Below are 16745 nucleotides of genomic sequence, written 5' to 3'. Positions count from 1 at the left end.
AGCTCTCTCAAGAACTGCCCTTGAGAGAATAGCTCTGACAGAACTATGGCTTGCCCAAGGTCATCCAGCAGGTGCAAGTGGAGGAGTGGGGAATCAAACCTGGTTCTCCCAGATTAGAGTCCGCACACTTAACCACTACACCAAAACACAGATTATGAACAAGCTGTAGGCTAATATCAGAATATACAGAAGTACTGAAAGTCAGTAACAAAACGTGACTAATTTAATACAATAACCTAGATCAGGGGTGTTGAACTCATTTGTTATGAGGGCTGGATCTGACATAAATGAGAGCTTGTTGGGCCGGGCCATGTGTGTCATAAAATGTAATGCCAGGTAGCGGAGATATAGACTTTAAAAAGGACACAAACATAAAGATTTTTTGTTTTTTTACTTAAAATAAAAACATGCTTAAAACATTAGCACTCTTGCAATATTTTGTTTATTTAACAGTGTCTGATAACTGACACCTCCTGCTTTGAATTATCGCAGCAAAATGTCTGTGCTGTTGCAATCTCGAGTACGTTGTTCAGGTGTGTATCTGTAAGCTGCAAACCTACAAAGACGCAGCAGCAGCAGAACTGGAAGAAGCAGCAGAAGACAGCCCGTTCCACTGTGGGCCTGATAGAAGCCCTCCGGGGGCATCATCCAGCCCCCGGGCTGCATGTTTGACACCCCTGACCTAGATAGTGCCTCTTCCCATTGCCCCCTTGGAATGTATATTCTTTGCAGCAAGGGCAAATAATGAAACTTATATTTTAATAGTTTAACATTTTAATGATAATATTTGTAATCTGTTCTTGCGCTGTTTTTACCTTATCGATATGGTTTTAGAAGAAGAGTTGTTTTTTTAATACCCTGCTTTTCTGTATCCAAAGGGGTATCAAAGTGGCTTACGATTGCCTTCCCTTCCTGTCCGTACAACAGACACCTTGTGAGGCAGGTGGGGCTGAGAGGGTTCTGAGAGAGAAACTATGACTGGCCCAAGGTCACTCAGCAGGGCCTCTCTTTTAATCATTAGCGGCGTTGGTGGCCCTGATTGGGCACAGAAGGTGGGATACAATTTTCGTTAATAGAACAAACAAAGGATGCTTGGATCCTGGGCACAGCCGTTCCAGGGTCAGCCTAGGCCAGGCCAGGCGTCCCCAACTTGGTGCGCATGGCTGCCATGGGCCCGATACTTTCGGTGGCACCCGCCAAGTGCTTTTACGAAGTGGGCGGGGCTAGGGAGCCATCGGCTGTGAATATTAAAAGGCATCCTGTCATAAAAAGTTCATCAGAACTGCAGAAAACAGTTCATTATTACTGGATAAATAGAAGTAATAGGCAGTAATATAATAGGAGATAGTTGATTCCTTATTTCTCTCCTTACTGGAGAACGCACAAAAGCTGCTGCTTGGTTGGCGCCATCTTGGAATCTCCCTAAAACGCATCCTGTTCAACAGAGTTTCAGCCTGAAATGCTGAAGCGGTATTATTAGAGTTATATATATCGCCTCGCTCCCTGACATTTTATGGTTGGCTCCACCTCCTCTCGGCAGACATTTTGTTATTGCGCCCAACACAATACCTGACGCCAGAATTCCAAAGGGGCTTGCAGGCTTCAAAAGGTTCGGGACCCCAGGGCTAGGCTTTGGGATAATCAGGTTCAATTCCCTGCTCAGCTGCGGGAAAGCAGAGCTGGAGAAAGGGAAGCCTCCTAAGACGGCATTTGTTTCCGCAATACTTGAAAGTACTTTCATTTATTTTTAATCTGTTGCCATTTAACAGGGACATTGTTTTAGTCCATCACGCGCGGGAGACTTAACTCATTTACGGAGGAGAGAGACAACACCAAGACATTTGCCAATATCTGCATTCGCGATCACCGTTTCCCTTGTTTTTAATCATCAGAAGTCCCTGCACTTCAAAAAAAAAAAGAAAAAAGTAGTCTTCTGGAATCACCGCGTTAAATCCAGGATTTAGGATATAAAATCGAGGTTGTCTTCAAACACATGCTTCGCAGATTAGGAACATACCAGTTGTATTAGGCCATGAACCTACCCAAAGTTACCCTATAATTAGTGTACAAAAAGCATGCGGTCTTCCTCTCTTTTCTTTTTCTTTTTCAAAAAAACGGGAATCAAAGACCTGCATTAGCGCTGCAGATGTCTATGCTTCCCGTTTACAGCAGGGTTTGGTAAAGAAATGTGTCTCCACAGCAATGTAAACCACAGATAAGTTGCCCACATGTGTGGCAGAAAAAGGACTTGCTAAGGGGAAGGGGGGGGAAATGCTGTCGTATGGAATTAATCCCAATGCTAACATTCGCAAAGGGAACCAAGAGGCCAGCACATGGGCGACTCCCTTTTCGCATGCGGATGAGATCCAGTCTAATAGGGCTGCAGTACAAATTGAAACACATGGGGGAAATGTACACTGGGGGTGTGTGCAGAAAATGTAGCAGCAATTATCCAAACGCAAGGTGGTTAGGCCTCAGAAGGCAAAACTGGGGCGGGTCTGCAGCTACGTGTCTTGGGACCCCCTCCAGGTATCTGACAAGCCCTGCACAGTACTCACAGGGAGCCAAAACAGAAGTCCTATCGAGTCATGTAGGTGCCCCCAAATTATGTCTTCTGGCTCACTAGGGACTTGAGAGAGGTCCATCCGTGGCTATTAGCCACAAAGTATAGACAAGAAGGCCGAGCACCGAAGAATAGATTCTTTTGAACTATGGTGCTGGAGAAGACTCTTGAGAGTCCCTTCGACTGCAAGAAGATCAAATCAGTCAACCCTGAAAGAAATCACCCCTGACTGTTCCCTGGAAGGCCAGATAATGAAACTGAAGCTCAAATACTTTGGCCACCAAATGAGAAGGGAGCACTCCCTGGAGAAGACCCTGATGCTGGGAAAGACTGAAGGTCAAGGAAGACGGGGACGGCAAAGGATGAGATGGTTAGACAGTGTCATAGATGCAACGAACATGAAGTTGAGCAAACTTCAGAGGACGGCGGAAGACCGGAAGGCCTGGCGTGACCTGGTCCATGGGGTCGCGAAGAGTCGGACTCGATTGTGCGACTGAACAACGACAAATAAACAGGAACTCTCAGTCTGGGGCAAGGGATGCTCTGTCTTCTTGGTGCTTGGGGGGGGGCAACAGTGGGAGGGCTTCTAGTGTCGTGGCCCCACTGGTGGACCTCCTGATGGCACCTGGTATTTTTGGCCACCGTGTGACAGAGTGTTGGACTAGATGGGCCATTGGCCTGATCCAGCATTGGCTTCTCTTATGTTCTTATGAGAGGGGTCCCACCAGCTGCGTTTGACCCGGCAGGTCTCGATAATAAATGGGGCTTACCTATGATACCCACCTATATACCTTAAACAATGCCCTGATCTGGACTGCCCAGGCTAGCCTGATCTCTTCTGATCTCGGAAGCCAAGCAGGGTCAGCCCTAGTTAGTACTTGGATAGGAGACCATCAAGGAAGCCCAGGGTTGCTACGCAGAGGCAGACAATGGCAACCCACCTCTGAACATGCTACGCTGGGGATTATCAGGAAGGGGATTGGAAACAAATCAGCCAGTATCATAATGCCCCTGTATAAATCTACGGTGTGACCTCATTTGGAATCCATTTTGCAAAAAGAACTGCATAATTCCTCCGGGGATCCCATAATTATATCTAAATTAAGTCAACTGGGCGTTCCTCTTGAAGACCTAACCCTAACCAATGAGCCTCATATTTTTAAACTAATCAAACAACGACTCTTAGATATTGATCTGCAAAAGTTACACCCTACCAGAGGTCATTTCGAGGGGGCAGTTCCCCCGGGTGAGGTACGAGGGTGGGGCACATGACGAAGCCCCGCCCCTTGCTTCCGGCCGCCCCCTGCTTCCGGCCCTCATTCAGCCAGGAGGAGGCAGGAGAAGAGGGAGGGTAAGTTGCTTCCGGCGGCCGGGACCATTGGGGGCGGGGTGTGTGGCCTTATGACACACTTCCGGTGATGTCAGGGGGTGTGGCCTTATGACACACTTCCAGTGATGTCAGGGGGTGTGGCAAATGCTAATGAGTTATGCTAATGAGTTCCCCTAGCTCTTTTTCTACGAAACGACCCCTGCACCCTACCCAACCTCATATCTGTTCACCTGCCATGCTCAGCCTCTCTAACCATTTAGGCAAGATGCCCCAATATTTCTATAATCTCGACATCCCTCTTCCTCGCAGAGCTTTTCTCTGACCAGGGTTAACGGCCAGGGCTTTTTTTGTAGAAAAATCCCAGCAGGAACTCATTAGCATAATAGGCCACACCTAACAGCAGAAGCTAATTAGCATATTAGGCCACACCCTTGAAAGCACAGCTCATTGGCATATTAGGCCACACCCCCATGCATTCTCTTGGCTTGCCCAGGCACCCCGTGGTCCTTAGACAGGCCGGGGAAGCCATGGGGAGGCATTTAAATGCCTCTCCGATCCTTCCAGCCCCCCCCGGCCTGCCCGCCTCAGACTGGCCAGGGGGAGGTTTGCTCTCCAGGCCTTCCCTCTGTAGCCACGCATGCAGAGGTTTTGGCTGTAGTGGGGGTGGCCAACTTGAAGCCAGCCGGAACTCCGTTCCTGTGCGTTCCTGCCCAAAAATAGCCCTAGTTAACGCATTTCCCTCTAAAATACTCTATGGCAGATATCATCAAATCCCAAGACAAGAACGGTTGTGCCCCTATGAACTTAATTCCCTGGACACGATTGAGCATATAATTGCCAAATGCCCCCTGTATGAGCTACCTCGCAGAAAATTCCTTCTAACTTGGCTTCATCCAAAAAGTTATTTGAGTAACAAGTTAAAATGTCAGCTTCTCTTGAATGATTCGATCCCTGAGATCGCTAATGATGTTGCCAAGTTTCTTACCGAAGTTCTTAAGGTACAAAATTTTAGATAGTACTATTTTGATTGTACTAAATATGTATGGAATCTTAGATTTTAATTTTACGACACAATGTTTTATATAAAGGTAAAGGTTCCCTTGCTCGAAAGCCAGTCGAATCCGACTCTAGGGTTGCGGTGCTCATCTCCGTTTCAAAGCCGAAGAGCCAGCGCTGTCTGAAGACGTTTCCGTGGTCATGTGGCCAGCATGACTAAACACCAAGGCGCACGGAACGCTGTTACCTTCCCACTGAAGTGGTACCTATTTATCTACTTGCAATTTCTTGCTTTCGAACTGATAGGTTGGCAGGAGCTGGAACTAGAGACTGGAGCTCACTCCGTCATGCAGCAACTCTGAATGAATGAATGAATGAATGAATGAATGAATGAATGAATGAATGAATGAATGAATGAATGAATGAATGAATGAATGAATGAATGAATGAATGAATGAATGAATGAATGAATGAATGAATGAATGAATGAATACAGTGTACAAGATATTACAGCATTGGAAAAGATGCAAAAAAAAGGGCAACTAAAATGATTAAGGAGATGGAGATGACTGAGGTGAGACATGATAGAGGTCTACACATTTATGCATGGGCTGGAGAAGATAGAGAAAGAAGTACTTTCCTCCCTTTCTCATACTACAAGAACTCATGGGCGCTCAATGAAATCAATGAGCAGTAGCTTTAGAATGGATAAAAGGAAGCACTTCTTCACCTAAAGCGTAATTAACACTCAGAATTCACTGCTGCAGGAAGCGGTGGCAGCTACAAGCATAGCTTCAAGAGGGGATTGGATAAACATATGGAGCAGAGGTCCATCAGTGGCTATTAGCCACAAGGTATAGAGGGAACACTATTGGGCAGTGATGCTCTGTATTCTTGGTGCTTGGCGGCAGCAGTGGGAGGGCTTCTGGAGTTCTGGACCTACCGCTGGACCTCCTTTTATTTTATTAGATTTCTATCCCGCCCTCCCTGCAAACGGGCTCAGGGCGGCTTACATTTAGCGGCACTATGTGCCGAGATACATTAAACACATAAACCCAGATAAAAACAAGATAAAACAATCATATTGTTACAATTATTACACCTCCTGATGGTACCTGGTGTTTTTGGCCACTGTGTGGCACAGAGTGTCGGACTGGATGGGCCATTGGCCTGATCCAGCATGGCTTCTCTTCTATTTCTATGTTAACATTTCTTGCCTGGAAAACCCCACGGGTCACCATAAGCAAGCTGCAACTTGATGTCACTTTCCACACACACGCTATTGCATAGAACCTTCTGCAAGCATCCATACGCTCTGCTGCAGACCTGTGGCCCTTTGGCTAACAACGCCATGTACGGAAAGCCTGTTCCATGCAACCCCCAGAGTTTTCCTGTCAACATAAACCCCCTCCTCACCTCATTATGAATTTCCTCCGCTCGTTTTATGACTGCGACATCCAGAGATTGCAAAGACCTGCCCTTCAAATCGGTGTCGGTTTGTAGGTTCTGGAGCGCTTTGTTGCATTGGCCCAAAATGTAGTGCAGCGTCCCTTTGGAGCACTGAAACATATCCCAAAGATATCAGTGGACAAAGACGGAACATTTACTTTTTTTAAAAGCCATACAAACAAAATGTTATGCCTTGTAACGGAGAATGTGAACGGGGTAATCAGATTACAAGCAGGTTGGCATACTGTGAGCAAATGTATTTTCATTACGTTTTCAAAGATGTCACCGGATCACTATACAGCAATTGCCTGTGCAGGCAAGGTGGGATGTAAATAGAAAATAATAAATAAATAACAACAGCAGGCAGGATTGGATTTAGGTGAGCTATGCAAAGGGATAATAGATGTGAAGAAATCAGCATTAGAAACAAGACAGGAAACCTAGGTCTCGATTCAGTCCAGGTGGATACACTGTCCTGAGCTTCATTATCAATTGCAGGACATTCAGCTGGTGACCTAAAAGTAGCAGTTCTCTTACAAAGGAAACTCGAAGGGAGATTAGAAAGAGAGACTGCTGGATTGCATATCTCACCTAAATCCAATCACACAATCCTAGCTGGATTTGAAGAAATGAGCGGTGACTCAAGAAAGCTCATACCCTGCCACATATTTTGTTACTCTTACTCTTGCTCTTTCAGGCTGAGAGTAAGTGGCCCAAGGTCATCCAGTGAAAACCATGGCTACTGAGGAGTCGAACCCAGGTCGGACTGCCAAGTGGGGGCGGGTGGCGGGTAAACCCCCGCTTCGGAGGCCCAATTTCCGCCGCCGTGGAATTGGGCCCCGGGGGGAACTCTGCCCCGGCGTGCGCGTCACCTGGAAGTGACACAGGCACGCTGGGCACGCTGGGGGTGAGGCCACGGCCATACAAGGGAAAACCCTATGGTGGCCCCGCCCCCAGCATGCCCAGCGTGCCTGCGTCACTTCCGGGTGAAGCACACACACCCGACACCGGCCGGGAGCCCCCCACTCCCGGCGAAGAATCACTTCAAACCACTGACCCTCTTATGACTCCCACCCATCAGACTGCACTACTGAGAATGACTTAAGGAGGCACAGTCTTCAAAGACATTGTAGCACAACAGGCAAATCCTTCTCTGACCTTCTCCTTCCTATCATCAATACACTGGTGTAATAGTGGATTTAAACTGTAGTAGGAATTACAAACATCATGGCTGAGAAAGGCCACTGCCTCTTTCCCAGAGCCCCAAAGGTGCTTTCTAGAACATTCCGAACTCTGCTGTGCCTGAGGTTCTTCACTGATATGTGAGCAAATAAGAACCGGCTCAAAGAAGATCCGTGTGTTTCAAAATATATTCCAACTGAAGAGGACACACATGTACAGACCCCGTTGGTTCTTCCCTCTGCTTTTTCAACCAAAGTTCCTTCGCTACTGAAAGAACAAAAACATAAAATGGCCCCTTTTTTCCCCCCCTTTCCTTTTCGGGGCACAAGGCTGTGTCTCTATCAGAATTATTTTCCTCAGTTTAATATTTATAAGTGCCGTTCAGTCCCCGAGAACACCCTTGAGAAAGGACCCCTTAATGTTCTAATTCTTTGTATCGAGAATTTCCATACGATGTAACGTGAGGTCGCAAAGGTTTATAAAAACAAAAGAGAGGCTTCTATAGAGGAAGCTTTTTGTTTTTCCTTGAACAGTGTGACTCTGGAAGTAAATGTGCATTTTAATAACGGAACAACACAGTACCAGACTGCAAACAAAGAACCTTTTAAGTGACATTTAGCACACTTGGGGGGGGCAGGGGAGGTCACAGCATTTGTATGGCCCCGTTCACACGGAGCATTTGCTGTTCTGAAGGCACATTCGTCCCGTGGATTTTCCGAGCGCGATCACATCGGAATATCTGGGAGGCGTAGCACACCCGTGGCTAACCCGTGGCTTCTCGCCAAAGATGCGGAGTAAGAAACTACCACATACGAGGTACTAGTTTCCAGAAAACGTGGGGCACAAGCGGGCATCTGATCGCATTTCCACATGAATCCCGTGGCATCCGCTGCCCGTCCATGTCCCGTCGCAAACCGGGGTTTTTTTGTAAATCTCCACAGGATGCACACAAACGATCATCCGCATGCGCAAACCTCGGCGAGAAAAAAATTCCCGTTTGCCGCGGAAGCGGCGCCTAGCGATTGCCGGTGTGATCGCGCCTCGCCGCTTCTTTGCCGCGCTGCAGGATAGCCGTGTGATCGGCACCTAATGGCCTAACCACGGGACCTTGGCGGGACATGCGATCGGGCTGCTGCGTGTTACTTTGCTCTGGGGCTAACAGCCACGCTCCCCCCCCCCGCATTTTCCGGCCCATGTGACCGGGACCTATAGCACCTTTGAGCACATGAACCAAGCGGCTGCAGTGGCTCGGAGCACTTTTGCCCAGCTTTGGCTGGTGCATCGACTGCACCCATTCCTGGTTCAGTCAGTTCTAGCCAGTACTCCATGATTTAAAAAGGTAAAGGCTTCCTTTGCTCGAAAGCCAGTCGAGTCCGACTCTAGGGTTGCGGTGCTCATCTCTGATTCCAAGCCGAAGAGCCAGCGCTGTCCGAAGACATTTCCGTGGTCATGTGGCCGGCATGACTAAACACCAAGGCGCACAGAACGCTGTTCCCTTCCCACCGAAGTGGTACCTATTTATCTACTTGCAATTTCTTGCTTTCAAACTGCTAGGTTGGCAGGAACTCCATGATTAGTTACGTCTAAACTGGACCTACTGCAATACACTCTACTTGCAGCAACACTTGAATAGTGTGTGGAAGCTGCCAGTTAGGTAGACAGCCAGTTCCACTGCGGGCCTGATAAAAGCCCTCCATGGGCCTGATTCGGCCCCCAAGCCACATGTTTGACACCCCTGATCTAAAGGGTCATCTTCTCCGATACATGTACTGCTCAGGAAATAAAGATTGCAGGGAGAGCCCCCCTTGACTGTTCCACCAATCAAAGAAGCTTGTTTGGTGGTCACATGAGACGAGGCCTTTTCAGCATTGAAGCTATAGCTCTCATTTTAGAATGTTAAAAAAAAGCCCAGAGAAGACTGCATGGCCAAACAGGGTGGGGGGAAAGTGGCACCGTAGGAAGTGCTCTGGACATTTTAAACAGCACGCCACAGTGATTCAGAAGCGTAACAAAGGGGTTGAAAACAGGAAAAGGCCATTTCCCTCAAAAGTGGCTCAACCACACTTTGCTACCCTGATGCAAGCAGGTTTGTATGAACAGGTAAATAAATTCCACTAGCGGCCTGTTACTAAAACAGGTCTGTCTGAAATGACAGAGAAAATCCATTAGCTGCCAGTTACTAGAACGGAATACAAAGGCAGTTTGAAAAGGGTCATAGTAAGACCGTGGTATAGATTTGCCAAGGATTTGACAGGCAAAGGAACTAGTAGGGAAAAGAAAGCCTAATGATGACTCTATTACTCTAATCAAGGGAGGATGTGGACCTCCCTCCTCCAAGTAGAATTGGAACTAGCAGCAAATCGGAGGGAAGGCAAGGGATTTTTTTAGCTGTAACTAAATAATGTAATGCTTCCTTCAAGACATTTCATTGCAGATGCTAAGGGAGGGGTGGTTGTGAAGATACCAGTGGATGATAACAACAGTAATTGTTATTGGGCTACCATCAAGTAACAAATAACCTGAGCTGGCTTTGGCTAGGGGGGTGGGGTAGAAATCCAAATAAATAAATAAATAATAAACTTTAAAAGAAGACCCATCTTCGTACTCACCTCTGCTACTCTATGGGTAGAACTGAATCTTGGACACAGGCCTGCAAGTACACAGTGCTGGTGGGTCATATTCTGGTCATCTGGGGACAAAATTATGGGAAAAAAAGAAGTGTGAAAAATACGTATATAGTCTACTGCGGCCAATGTTCCCTCTAAACTGTGGAATCTTGTGAGCAAAAATTCTACTTTGTGAGCTACTGGCATTAAAGCTGTGAGCGAGTGAGTTGGTTGCTGCATAAATCAGTTTGCTCTGGAGCCATCCCTTCCTGAGCTAAGACAGAAATCTGTGAGCCGGAGGCTAAAAAACTATGAGCTAGCTCACACTAACTCAGCTTAGAGGGAACACTGACTGCGGCCCCCATGCAAAGGATGGTGGGGTTGGATTCTAAAGGTGGTCTTCCAGTTCCAAAAGAGTCCTTCCGTAAGTGGAAAGAACCACTCTAAAAGCCGAAGAGCTCGCCCCGTGGGAGGCATGGTGACGTGGATCCACCCCATTGTTTTGATCCAATGTTACATGCCTGGAGCTGAACTCTCAATGAAAGGAAGAAAGGCCACCTAATGAAGAAGCAAAACCTGTCTGTCTGGAATGCACATAGAACCCTGAATGGAGGCATTGTCTGTTCCTGCCTCTTGGCTCCTCCCACCGTTGTATCCTCCCCAGTCTGTGATATATAACAAAGGTTTCCTCTAACTGTTCACTACAGTGTCACTGCCGGGTCTAGCAATACTTCCTGGCTGTCTCTCCTGGGAGGTTCAAAACAAAGCGGGACAGAGAATGAACCCATTTGCCCAATTACGATAAAAGCATTTGGCGCTTCTCCTTTATTTCCCCCTTTCTCTGCATCGTTCTTTCTTTAATCTCAGTATTCTGTCTTGTTAATTTTTCTTTAGATATTTAACATCAAGCACGGCATAATATTATCTCACTACACCAGTCCTGGAGAAGGTTTTCATTAGGGTTAAACCCACGTTATGAATCTCTTTCGTCTAAGACCACACTGGATTTTTAAACAATCTTCGGCTACCCTCGCGATCACAGACAGATACTGGTCTAGTATCCGTGATTCATCGGGATCTCTTTTTCACATATTAACACGTTTCTAACGTTTGAGCTATAAAACTCATTGGGATTTAGTGAGATAATCTTCCTTTTGCCGTGTCCCTCCGTTGCCTCATCCTGTTGTATTTTTATGTCTCTGCTTATCCTTTGTATTTCGACAGCAAGTAATTCTTGACAAGGTAGAAAGAGTTAGGCAAGAGGGTGGAAGGAAGGTAGGGCACCCAAACTGGGAAAAGAGAAAGGGAAAACACCCCCCGATTCTCTTGAACACTCTGGGAAAGGAGGCATATTGGTTGCCAGGCCAAGTCATAGTAAAGGTAAAGGTAAAGTTTTCCCTTGCTCGAAAGCCAGTCGGATCCGACTCTAGGGATGCGGTGCTCATCTCCGTTTCCAAGCCGAAGAGCCAGCGCTGTCCGAAGATGTTTCCGTGGTCATGTGGCTAGACTAGCATGACTAGACGCCGAGGCACACAGAGCGCTGTTACCTTCCCATCGAAGCGGTACCTATTTATCTACTTGCGATGTCTTGCTTTCGAACGGCTAGGTTGGCAGGAGCTGGGGCCAGAGATGGGAGCTGACTCCGTCATGCAGCACTTGGGCCTCGAACTGCCGAACTACCGACCTTCCGGTCTGCAGTTCAGCGTCTTAACCACTTGAGCCACCGCAGCCCAGGCCAAGTGTGTCAGAAGGCAACACCCACCGCTCGGGCTCCACTGGACTGTTTTGGATTGCTAGCTATTGGGGGGGGGGGAATGTGCAGATCTGCCCTCACAGAGGAGGGAGAGCTTGTACATGCCGGCCACATGACCACGGAAATGTCTTCGGACATCGCTGGCTCTTCGGCTTGGAAACAGAGATGAGCACCGCATCCCTAGAGTCGGATTCGACTGGCTTTCGAGCAAGGGAAACCTTTACCTTTACCTCTGAATACCAGCTGCTGGGGACAAAAGAAGATGGAAGAGCTCTCGCCTTCACGCCTGCTCATGGATTCTGCACTGTTGGCCACAGGAAGGGAGAATTAGATGGCCTTCCCGATCTAGCTCAGCTCTTCTTGCTACTGGAAGAGGGGGGGGGGGGGGGGATGCCGGCCGCCAGAGAGTGCGAATTGCCCCTAATAAGGAATAATTCTGTAACAATGACAACAACAAAAAAACTGCTGAGCATAAGGACAACACACACACGATTAATTAGCAGACAACTGAACAAGATGTAGTGGCTTCACCAAACTCCATGATCAAAGCCCGGCGACAACAAATAACTTTCTGGAGCACCCGAGTCGTCTCGAATAAAGATACAGAAAGTATGTGGATCAAATAACCAGGAGGAACTACGAACGAACGACTCTCCCTGTACATATGGAAGGCTTTTCCCACTTAACCCATTGCTTCCTCGACCGCAAGCCAGTCCCATAAACGTGTGCTCCAAACTTCTGGTTAATGAAAATAATTTGGGAGCTGGGGGGGGGGGGGTCCATCCTTGAAGTATAATTTGCTCAGTTCTCCCCCACACACACGCACACACAAATAGACGCCACTAAATTAATCCTTAAGCTGCATTTAACCTCCGAGAGACATTTGATCTATAGGAAACAGCTGCAGTCTTCCTCCTCCCCGCTTTGAACAGAGCCCCAAAGTGTATATGTTCAATGTGTTTTTGAAGTCACGGTAGGGAAAATTAGTGACAATTGTAAAATCTGCTGGCGGATCTGGTCGCATCGAGCCCCGAAAGATCAGGGGGAAAGATTTCAATTGAACGCTACGAGCTTGACAACTTGCTGCAAGGCACAGCAGATGGGGCTGTCCCAGTCAAGCTCCACGTGCTGCGGATTTATTGCCCGCCTCTGATATGTTTTCTAGCAGACACTCTTTGATGGAAGACGGGAGGCCGCAGAGTTCAACCCATTCTTCCTCTTCGGGCCAGGAGATAGATATATATTTATAAACACACACACATAATAAATTGAGCAAAAGTGTTTCTCTTTTCAGCAAGCTCCCCCCCCCTCGAAGAGCAGATTTCATTTATCAAGAAAGCATTCCGTAACTGAAAGGAAATAGACAAGAGTCCAGGAGTCATTTCCTGCAGGAGCACACAGGAGCGGAGCTCCGGCAGTAAAGAGCCCACATGCAACAAGCCCCACCCCCTGCTCCCAGCAGCCCTCAGTCAGAGCAAGAAGCAGCCAGGTAAGCTGCAGAGCCCGCCCCCCCGGTCCAAAACAGTCCAGTGGCACCTTTAAGACCAAGTTTTATTCAGGTACAAGCTCTCCCTCCTCTGCGAGGACAGATCTGCACGTCCCCCCCCCCCAATAGCTAGCAATCCAAAACAGTCCAGTGGAGCCTGAGCGGTGGGTGTTGCTTTCTGACACACTTCCAGTGATGTCAGGGGGTGTGGTATATGCTAATGAGTTATGCTAATGAGCTCCTGCACCTCTTTTTCTACGAAATGACCTCTGGACAAGACCAATTTTCAGTGGGTTCCTGAGATACATCTAAATATATTTCTGATGCCCTCACCGGGATAGTTCAGGCTTGCCCGATCTCGTCAGATGTCGGAAGCTAAGCGGGGTCGGCCCTGGTTAGTGTTTGGATGGGAGACCCCCAAGGAATACCAGGGTTGTTACTCAGAGGCAGGGAATGGTAGACCTCCTCTGTAGGACAAGGGGAAAAGAATGTGATTTCTGAATGTGATTTCTGACACTCTTTTCTTTGATATATAGATCGACAGCTGTCACTGTGCCTTTAAAAGTTGAATCATAATAGATTTTAGATCTTGGTATGTAACCTAGAATCTTCTGATCAGAGAAACTTATAGCAGAACATACATATTTTATAATTGCATTTTTTTTTTTATAAGATGCCTTCGTAGGTGGAATCAGGAGTTGCAAGGATGCCAAGAGCCAAGTTTAATGTGAATCATAGTCCTTATCAGCTAGCTCTCCACAAGCGAGGCCAGAGGGGGTCCCAGTGTTCTCTAATGTTTCCCATTGTTCTGAAGACCAGATAAACAAATGCAATCACTGACAGACATGACCAGTATCAGGAGAGACCAATAGTAAGGTTTAGAGTCAAATTATGCTTTTATGATGTTAACTGCTTGGTACCAGTTAAAGGTCCTTGAATGTGTAAATTATATGCGATGGCATTTGGGGTGTAAGACCCTCTGCCCTTCCTGGTTAAGGCAGGACACAGCTTGGTGTTGCTAAGTGCTGTAAGGTACTCAGTCCTGTATTTCCTGTTTTAATTGCAATAAACAGATATTCATCTAACTCATTGAACTCCGACGGTGTGATTCCAATTTGGCCAAGGGGTCACACAGGGCACAGATCTGTGCATCACCTCTGAATGTCTCTTGCCTTGAAAACCCAACGGGGTCATTGTAAGTCGCCTGCTTTGTTTTGATATTATGTTTTGTTGTTTTGATATTGTGTTGATATTATGGAACACGGTGATCATCCCCTCGTGACACACACTGTCAGAATTCCAGGTGTTATTTAACAGTGACCTGAAGATATCGAGGCCAGAGATTAAGAAGCTGGCGTTAAGATAACCTTTACTGATCCAGCATTAACAGCCCTTTCCGCTCCTTCTCCCAGTGCAAAAAAGAAGAGTTTTATTATATACCCAAGCTCAAAAGACCTCAGGAATTCTTGAAGGGGGGGATAAAAAGGGAAGAAAAATGAAACACACAAACCTATTCATTCTCCTCGGTTCTTTCGTCGGGTTGTTTTGTTTTTTTTTAATCCCCCAAAGCAATCTGCCACAATATGTCACTTATGACATGTATAACACGGGATTATTTGAGAATGAAACACCTACCTTCCGAGGCTGTGGTTTTTAAAATGGGCAACTTCTGATTTCCTTAGACCAGAAGTGTCAAACTCATTTGTTACGAGGGCCGGATCTGACATAAATGTCAATTTGTTGGACCGGGACATGTGTGCCATAAAATGTAATGCCAGGTACCGGAGATAGAAACTGCATAACGGACAGCAGCTGGTAAGCTCCGAGTTGGTGTGTCCTCACTGCAAGGCCCCACGGGCTGGGAGCGGGGTACAGAGGAAAACCCACATAGGCGGGCTGGAGAGCCAGCAGTGCAGCACTGGGCAGACGCTCCCACACTGCTTGACTGCTACAGACAAGGTTGTTCTGTTGTGCTGAAGCCACAATGGAGCGGCTCTGCCCACTCCCCCCCCAGCACTCCCCCCCTTGCATCAGTTGCTTGCGGGCCGCATAAGAGCCCTGGACGGGCCAGATCCGGCCCCCGGGCCTCAAGCTTGACACCCCTGCTTTAGACTAGTGCATTAAAAATATTGATGGACGATGCAGAAATTTGCCTCTGGATTCAGTACACGTGGGGAGTCTGCTATAAACGTTGCATTCCACTGTCAGAAGCCATCCAGTTCTGACCACATTGCTGTGGGCCTCCTAAATCCGCCGTATACGAATCCGGGATTGATAAAATCTCATACGTTGACCCGACGCATGAGATCCACACTCTCTGAAGAATATGAAATGAGCCTCCCTAGACAGAAAGGAAGCCATGCAAGGCTTGGAGGAGGCTAGATGGGACGGGATCTACAGGAGCTCAGACGAGGGGACTGGCTCCTTCATCCCGAGGAGACAGGGCCAAACGACAGGGACCCAGAGACTTTTTCTCTATGCTGGATATTCTTTCAGAGGCATGTAAACCACCTCTCGTGCCAGGGAAACATTCTTGCACTGGGGGGAAGCACCCCTGTTAACAGAATAGATCTGGGGGACCCGATCGTATATTATTCAACCTCTACCAAATCGGGCATGTGACTTCATCTAGCAGTTAAACAAGTATAAAGCCAACAGTCGTGTTAGTCTGACCCACAATCAAACAGTCATAAGACTTATAAAGAATGCTGTTTATGTATTGCAGTCTAAAGCACTACAACATGATACACAACTCAATAGAAAATCCTTGAACCAAGGTACATAATCAACGTCGTCTCCGGATTCCATAACAACGTTTAATTGAGATCAGCGTCCTATCTGAATTTAATATTCTTAAGACTTGTTGTCTAAAATTTATGAAACTGAGAGCTTTGGCACCACTACAATATCTCCTGAAGAAGATCCATTTTTTGAAACGTTGTTATGTTATCCGGAGACTACGTTGATTATGTACCTTGGTTCAAGGATTTTCTATTGAGTTGTGTATCATGTTGTACTGCTTTAGATTGCAATACATAAACAGCATTCTTTATAAGTCTTATGACTGTTTGATTGTGGGTCAGACTAACACGATTGTTGGCTTTATACTTGTTTAACTGATCGGGTCGTGTGTGTCCAGATTTTTGTGTGACTTCATCTAGCAGAACAGAATAAAATAATACCACCGTGCACACACAGGGAGCCATGATTCACTCAAAGCTTTCCAAAAGAAAAACAGAGCTTAAGTTGGAACCCCCTAATGCACTTTGCCAAATAGTGGGGTTTTTTTTGGGGGGGAAGCAAGTCAGAAAGTAGCAGGGGTGAAGAGGTCATGATTTATACTGACACAAAATAATATGCAACATCCCATACTACGGAGC

General features: G+C 47.0%; 1 protein-coding gene across 1 annotated transcript in view; it reads right to left on the bottom strand.

The window, feature by feature from the left end:
- The window catches only part of FTO (fat mass and obesity associated), a gene marked incomplete at its 3' end in the record, with an annotated part of 177145 nt that overhangs the window by 48959 nt on the left and 111441 nt on the right, over positions 1–16745 (bottom strand). The window contains exons 6-7 of the mRNA XM_015422227.1: positions 10130–10209; positions 6306–6449 (exon numbers count right to left, since the gene is read on the bottom strand). Of these exons, the coding sequence (XP_015277713.1) occupies positions 6306–6449; positions 10130–10209 (224 nt within the window). The remainder of the gene's footprint in view (positions 1–6305; positions 6450–10129; positions 10210–16745) is intronic.

The sequence above is a fragment of the Gekko japonicus genome, unplaced genomic scaffold (genome assembly GCF_001447785.1).
Source record: "Gekko japonicus isolate JY-2015 unplaced genomic scaffold, Gekko_japonicus_V1.1 scaffold1051, whole genome shotgun sequence".
Lineage (NCBI taxonomy): Eukaryota > Metazoa > Chordata > Lepidosauria > Squamata > Gekkonidae > Gekko > Gekko japonicus.
Note: the sequence above shows the minus strand (reverse complement) of the source record. Positions and strands in the feature narration are given on the sequence as shown.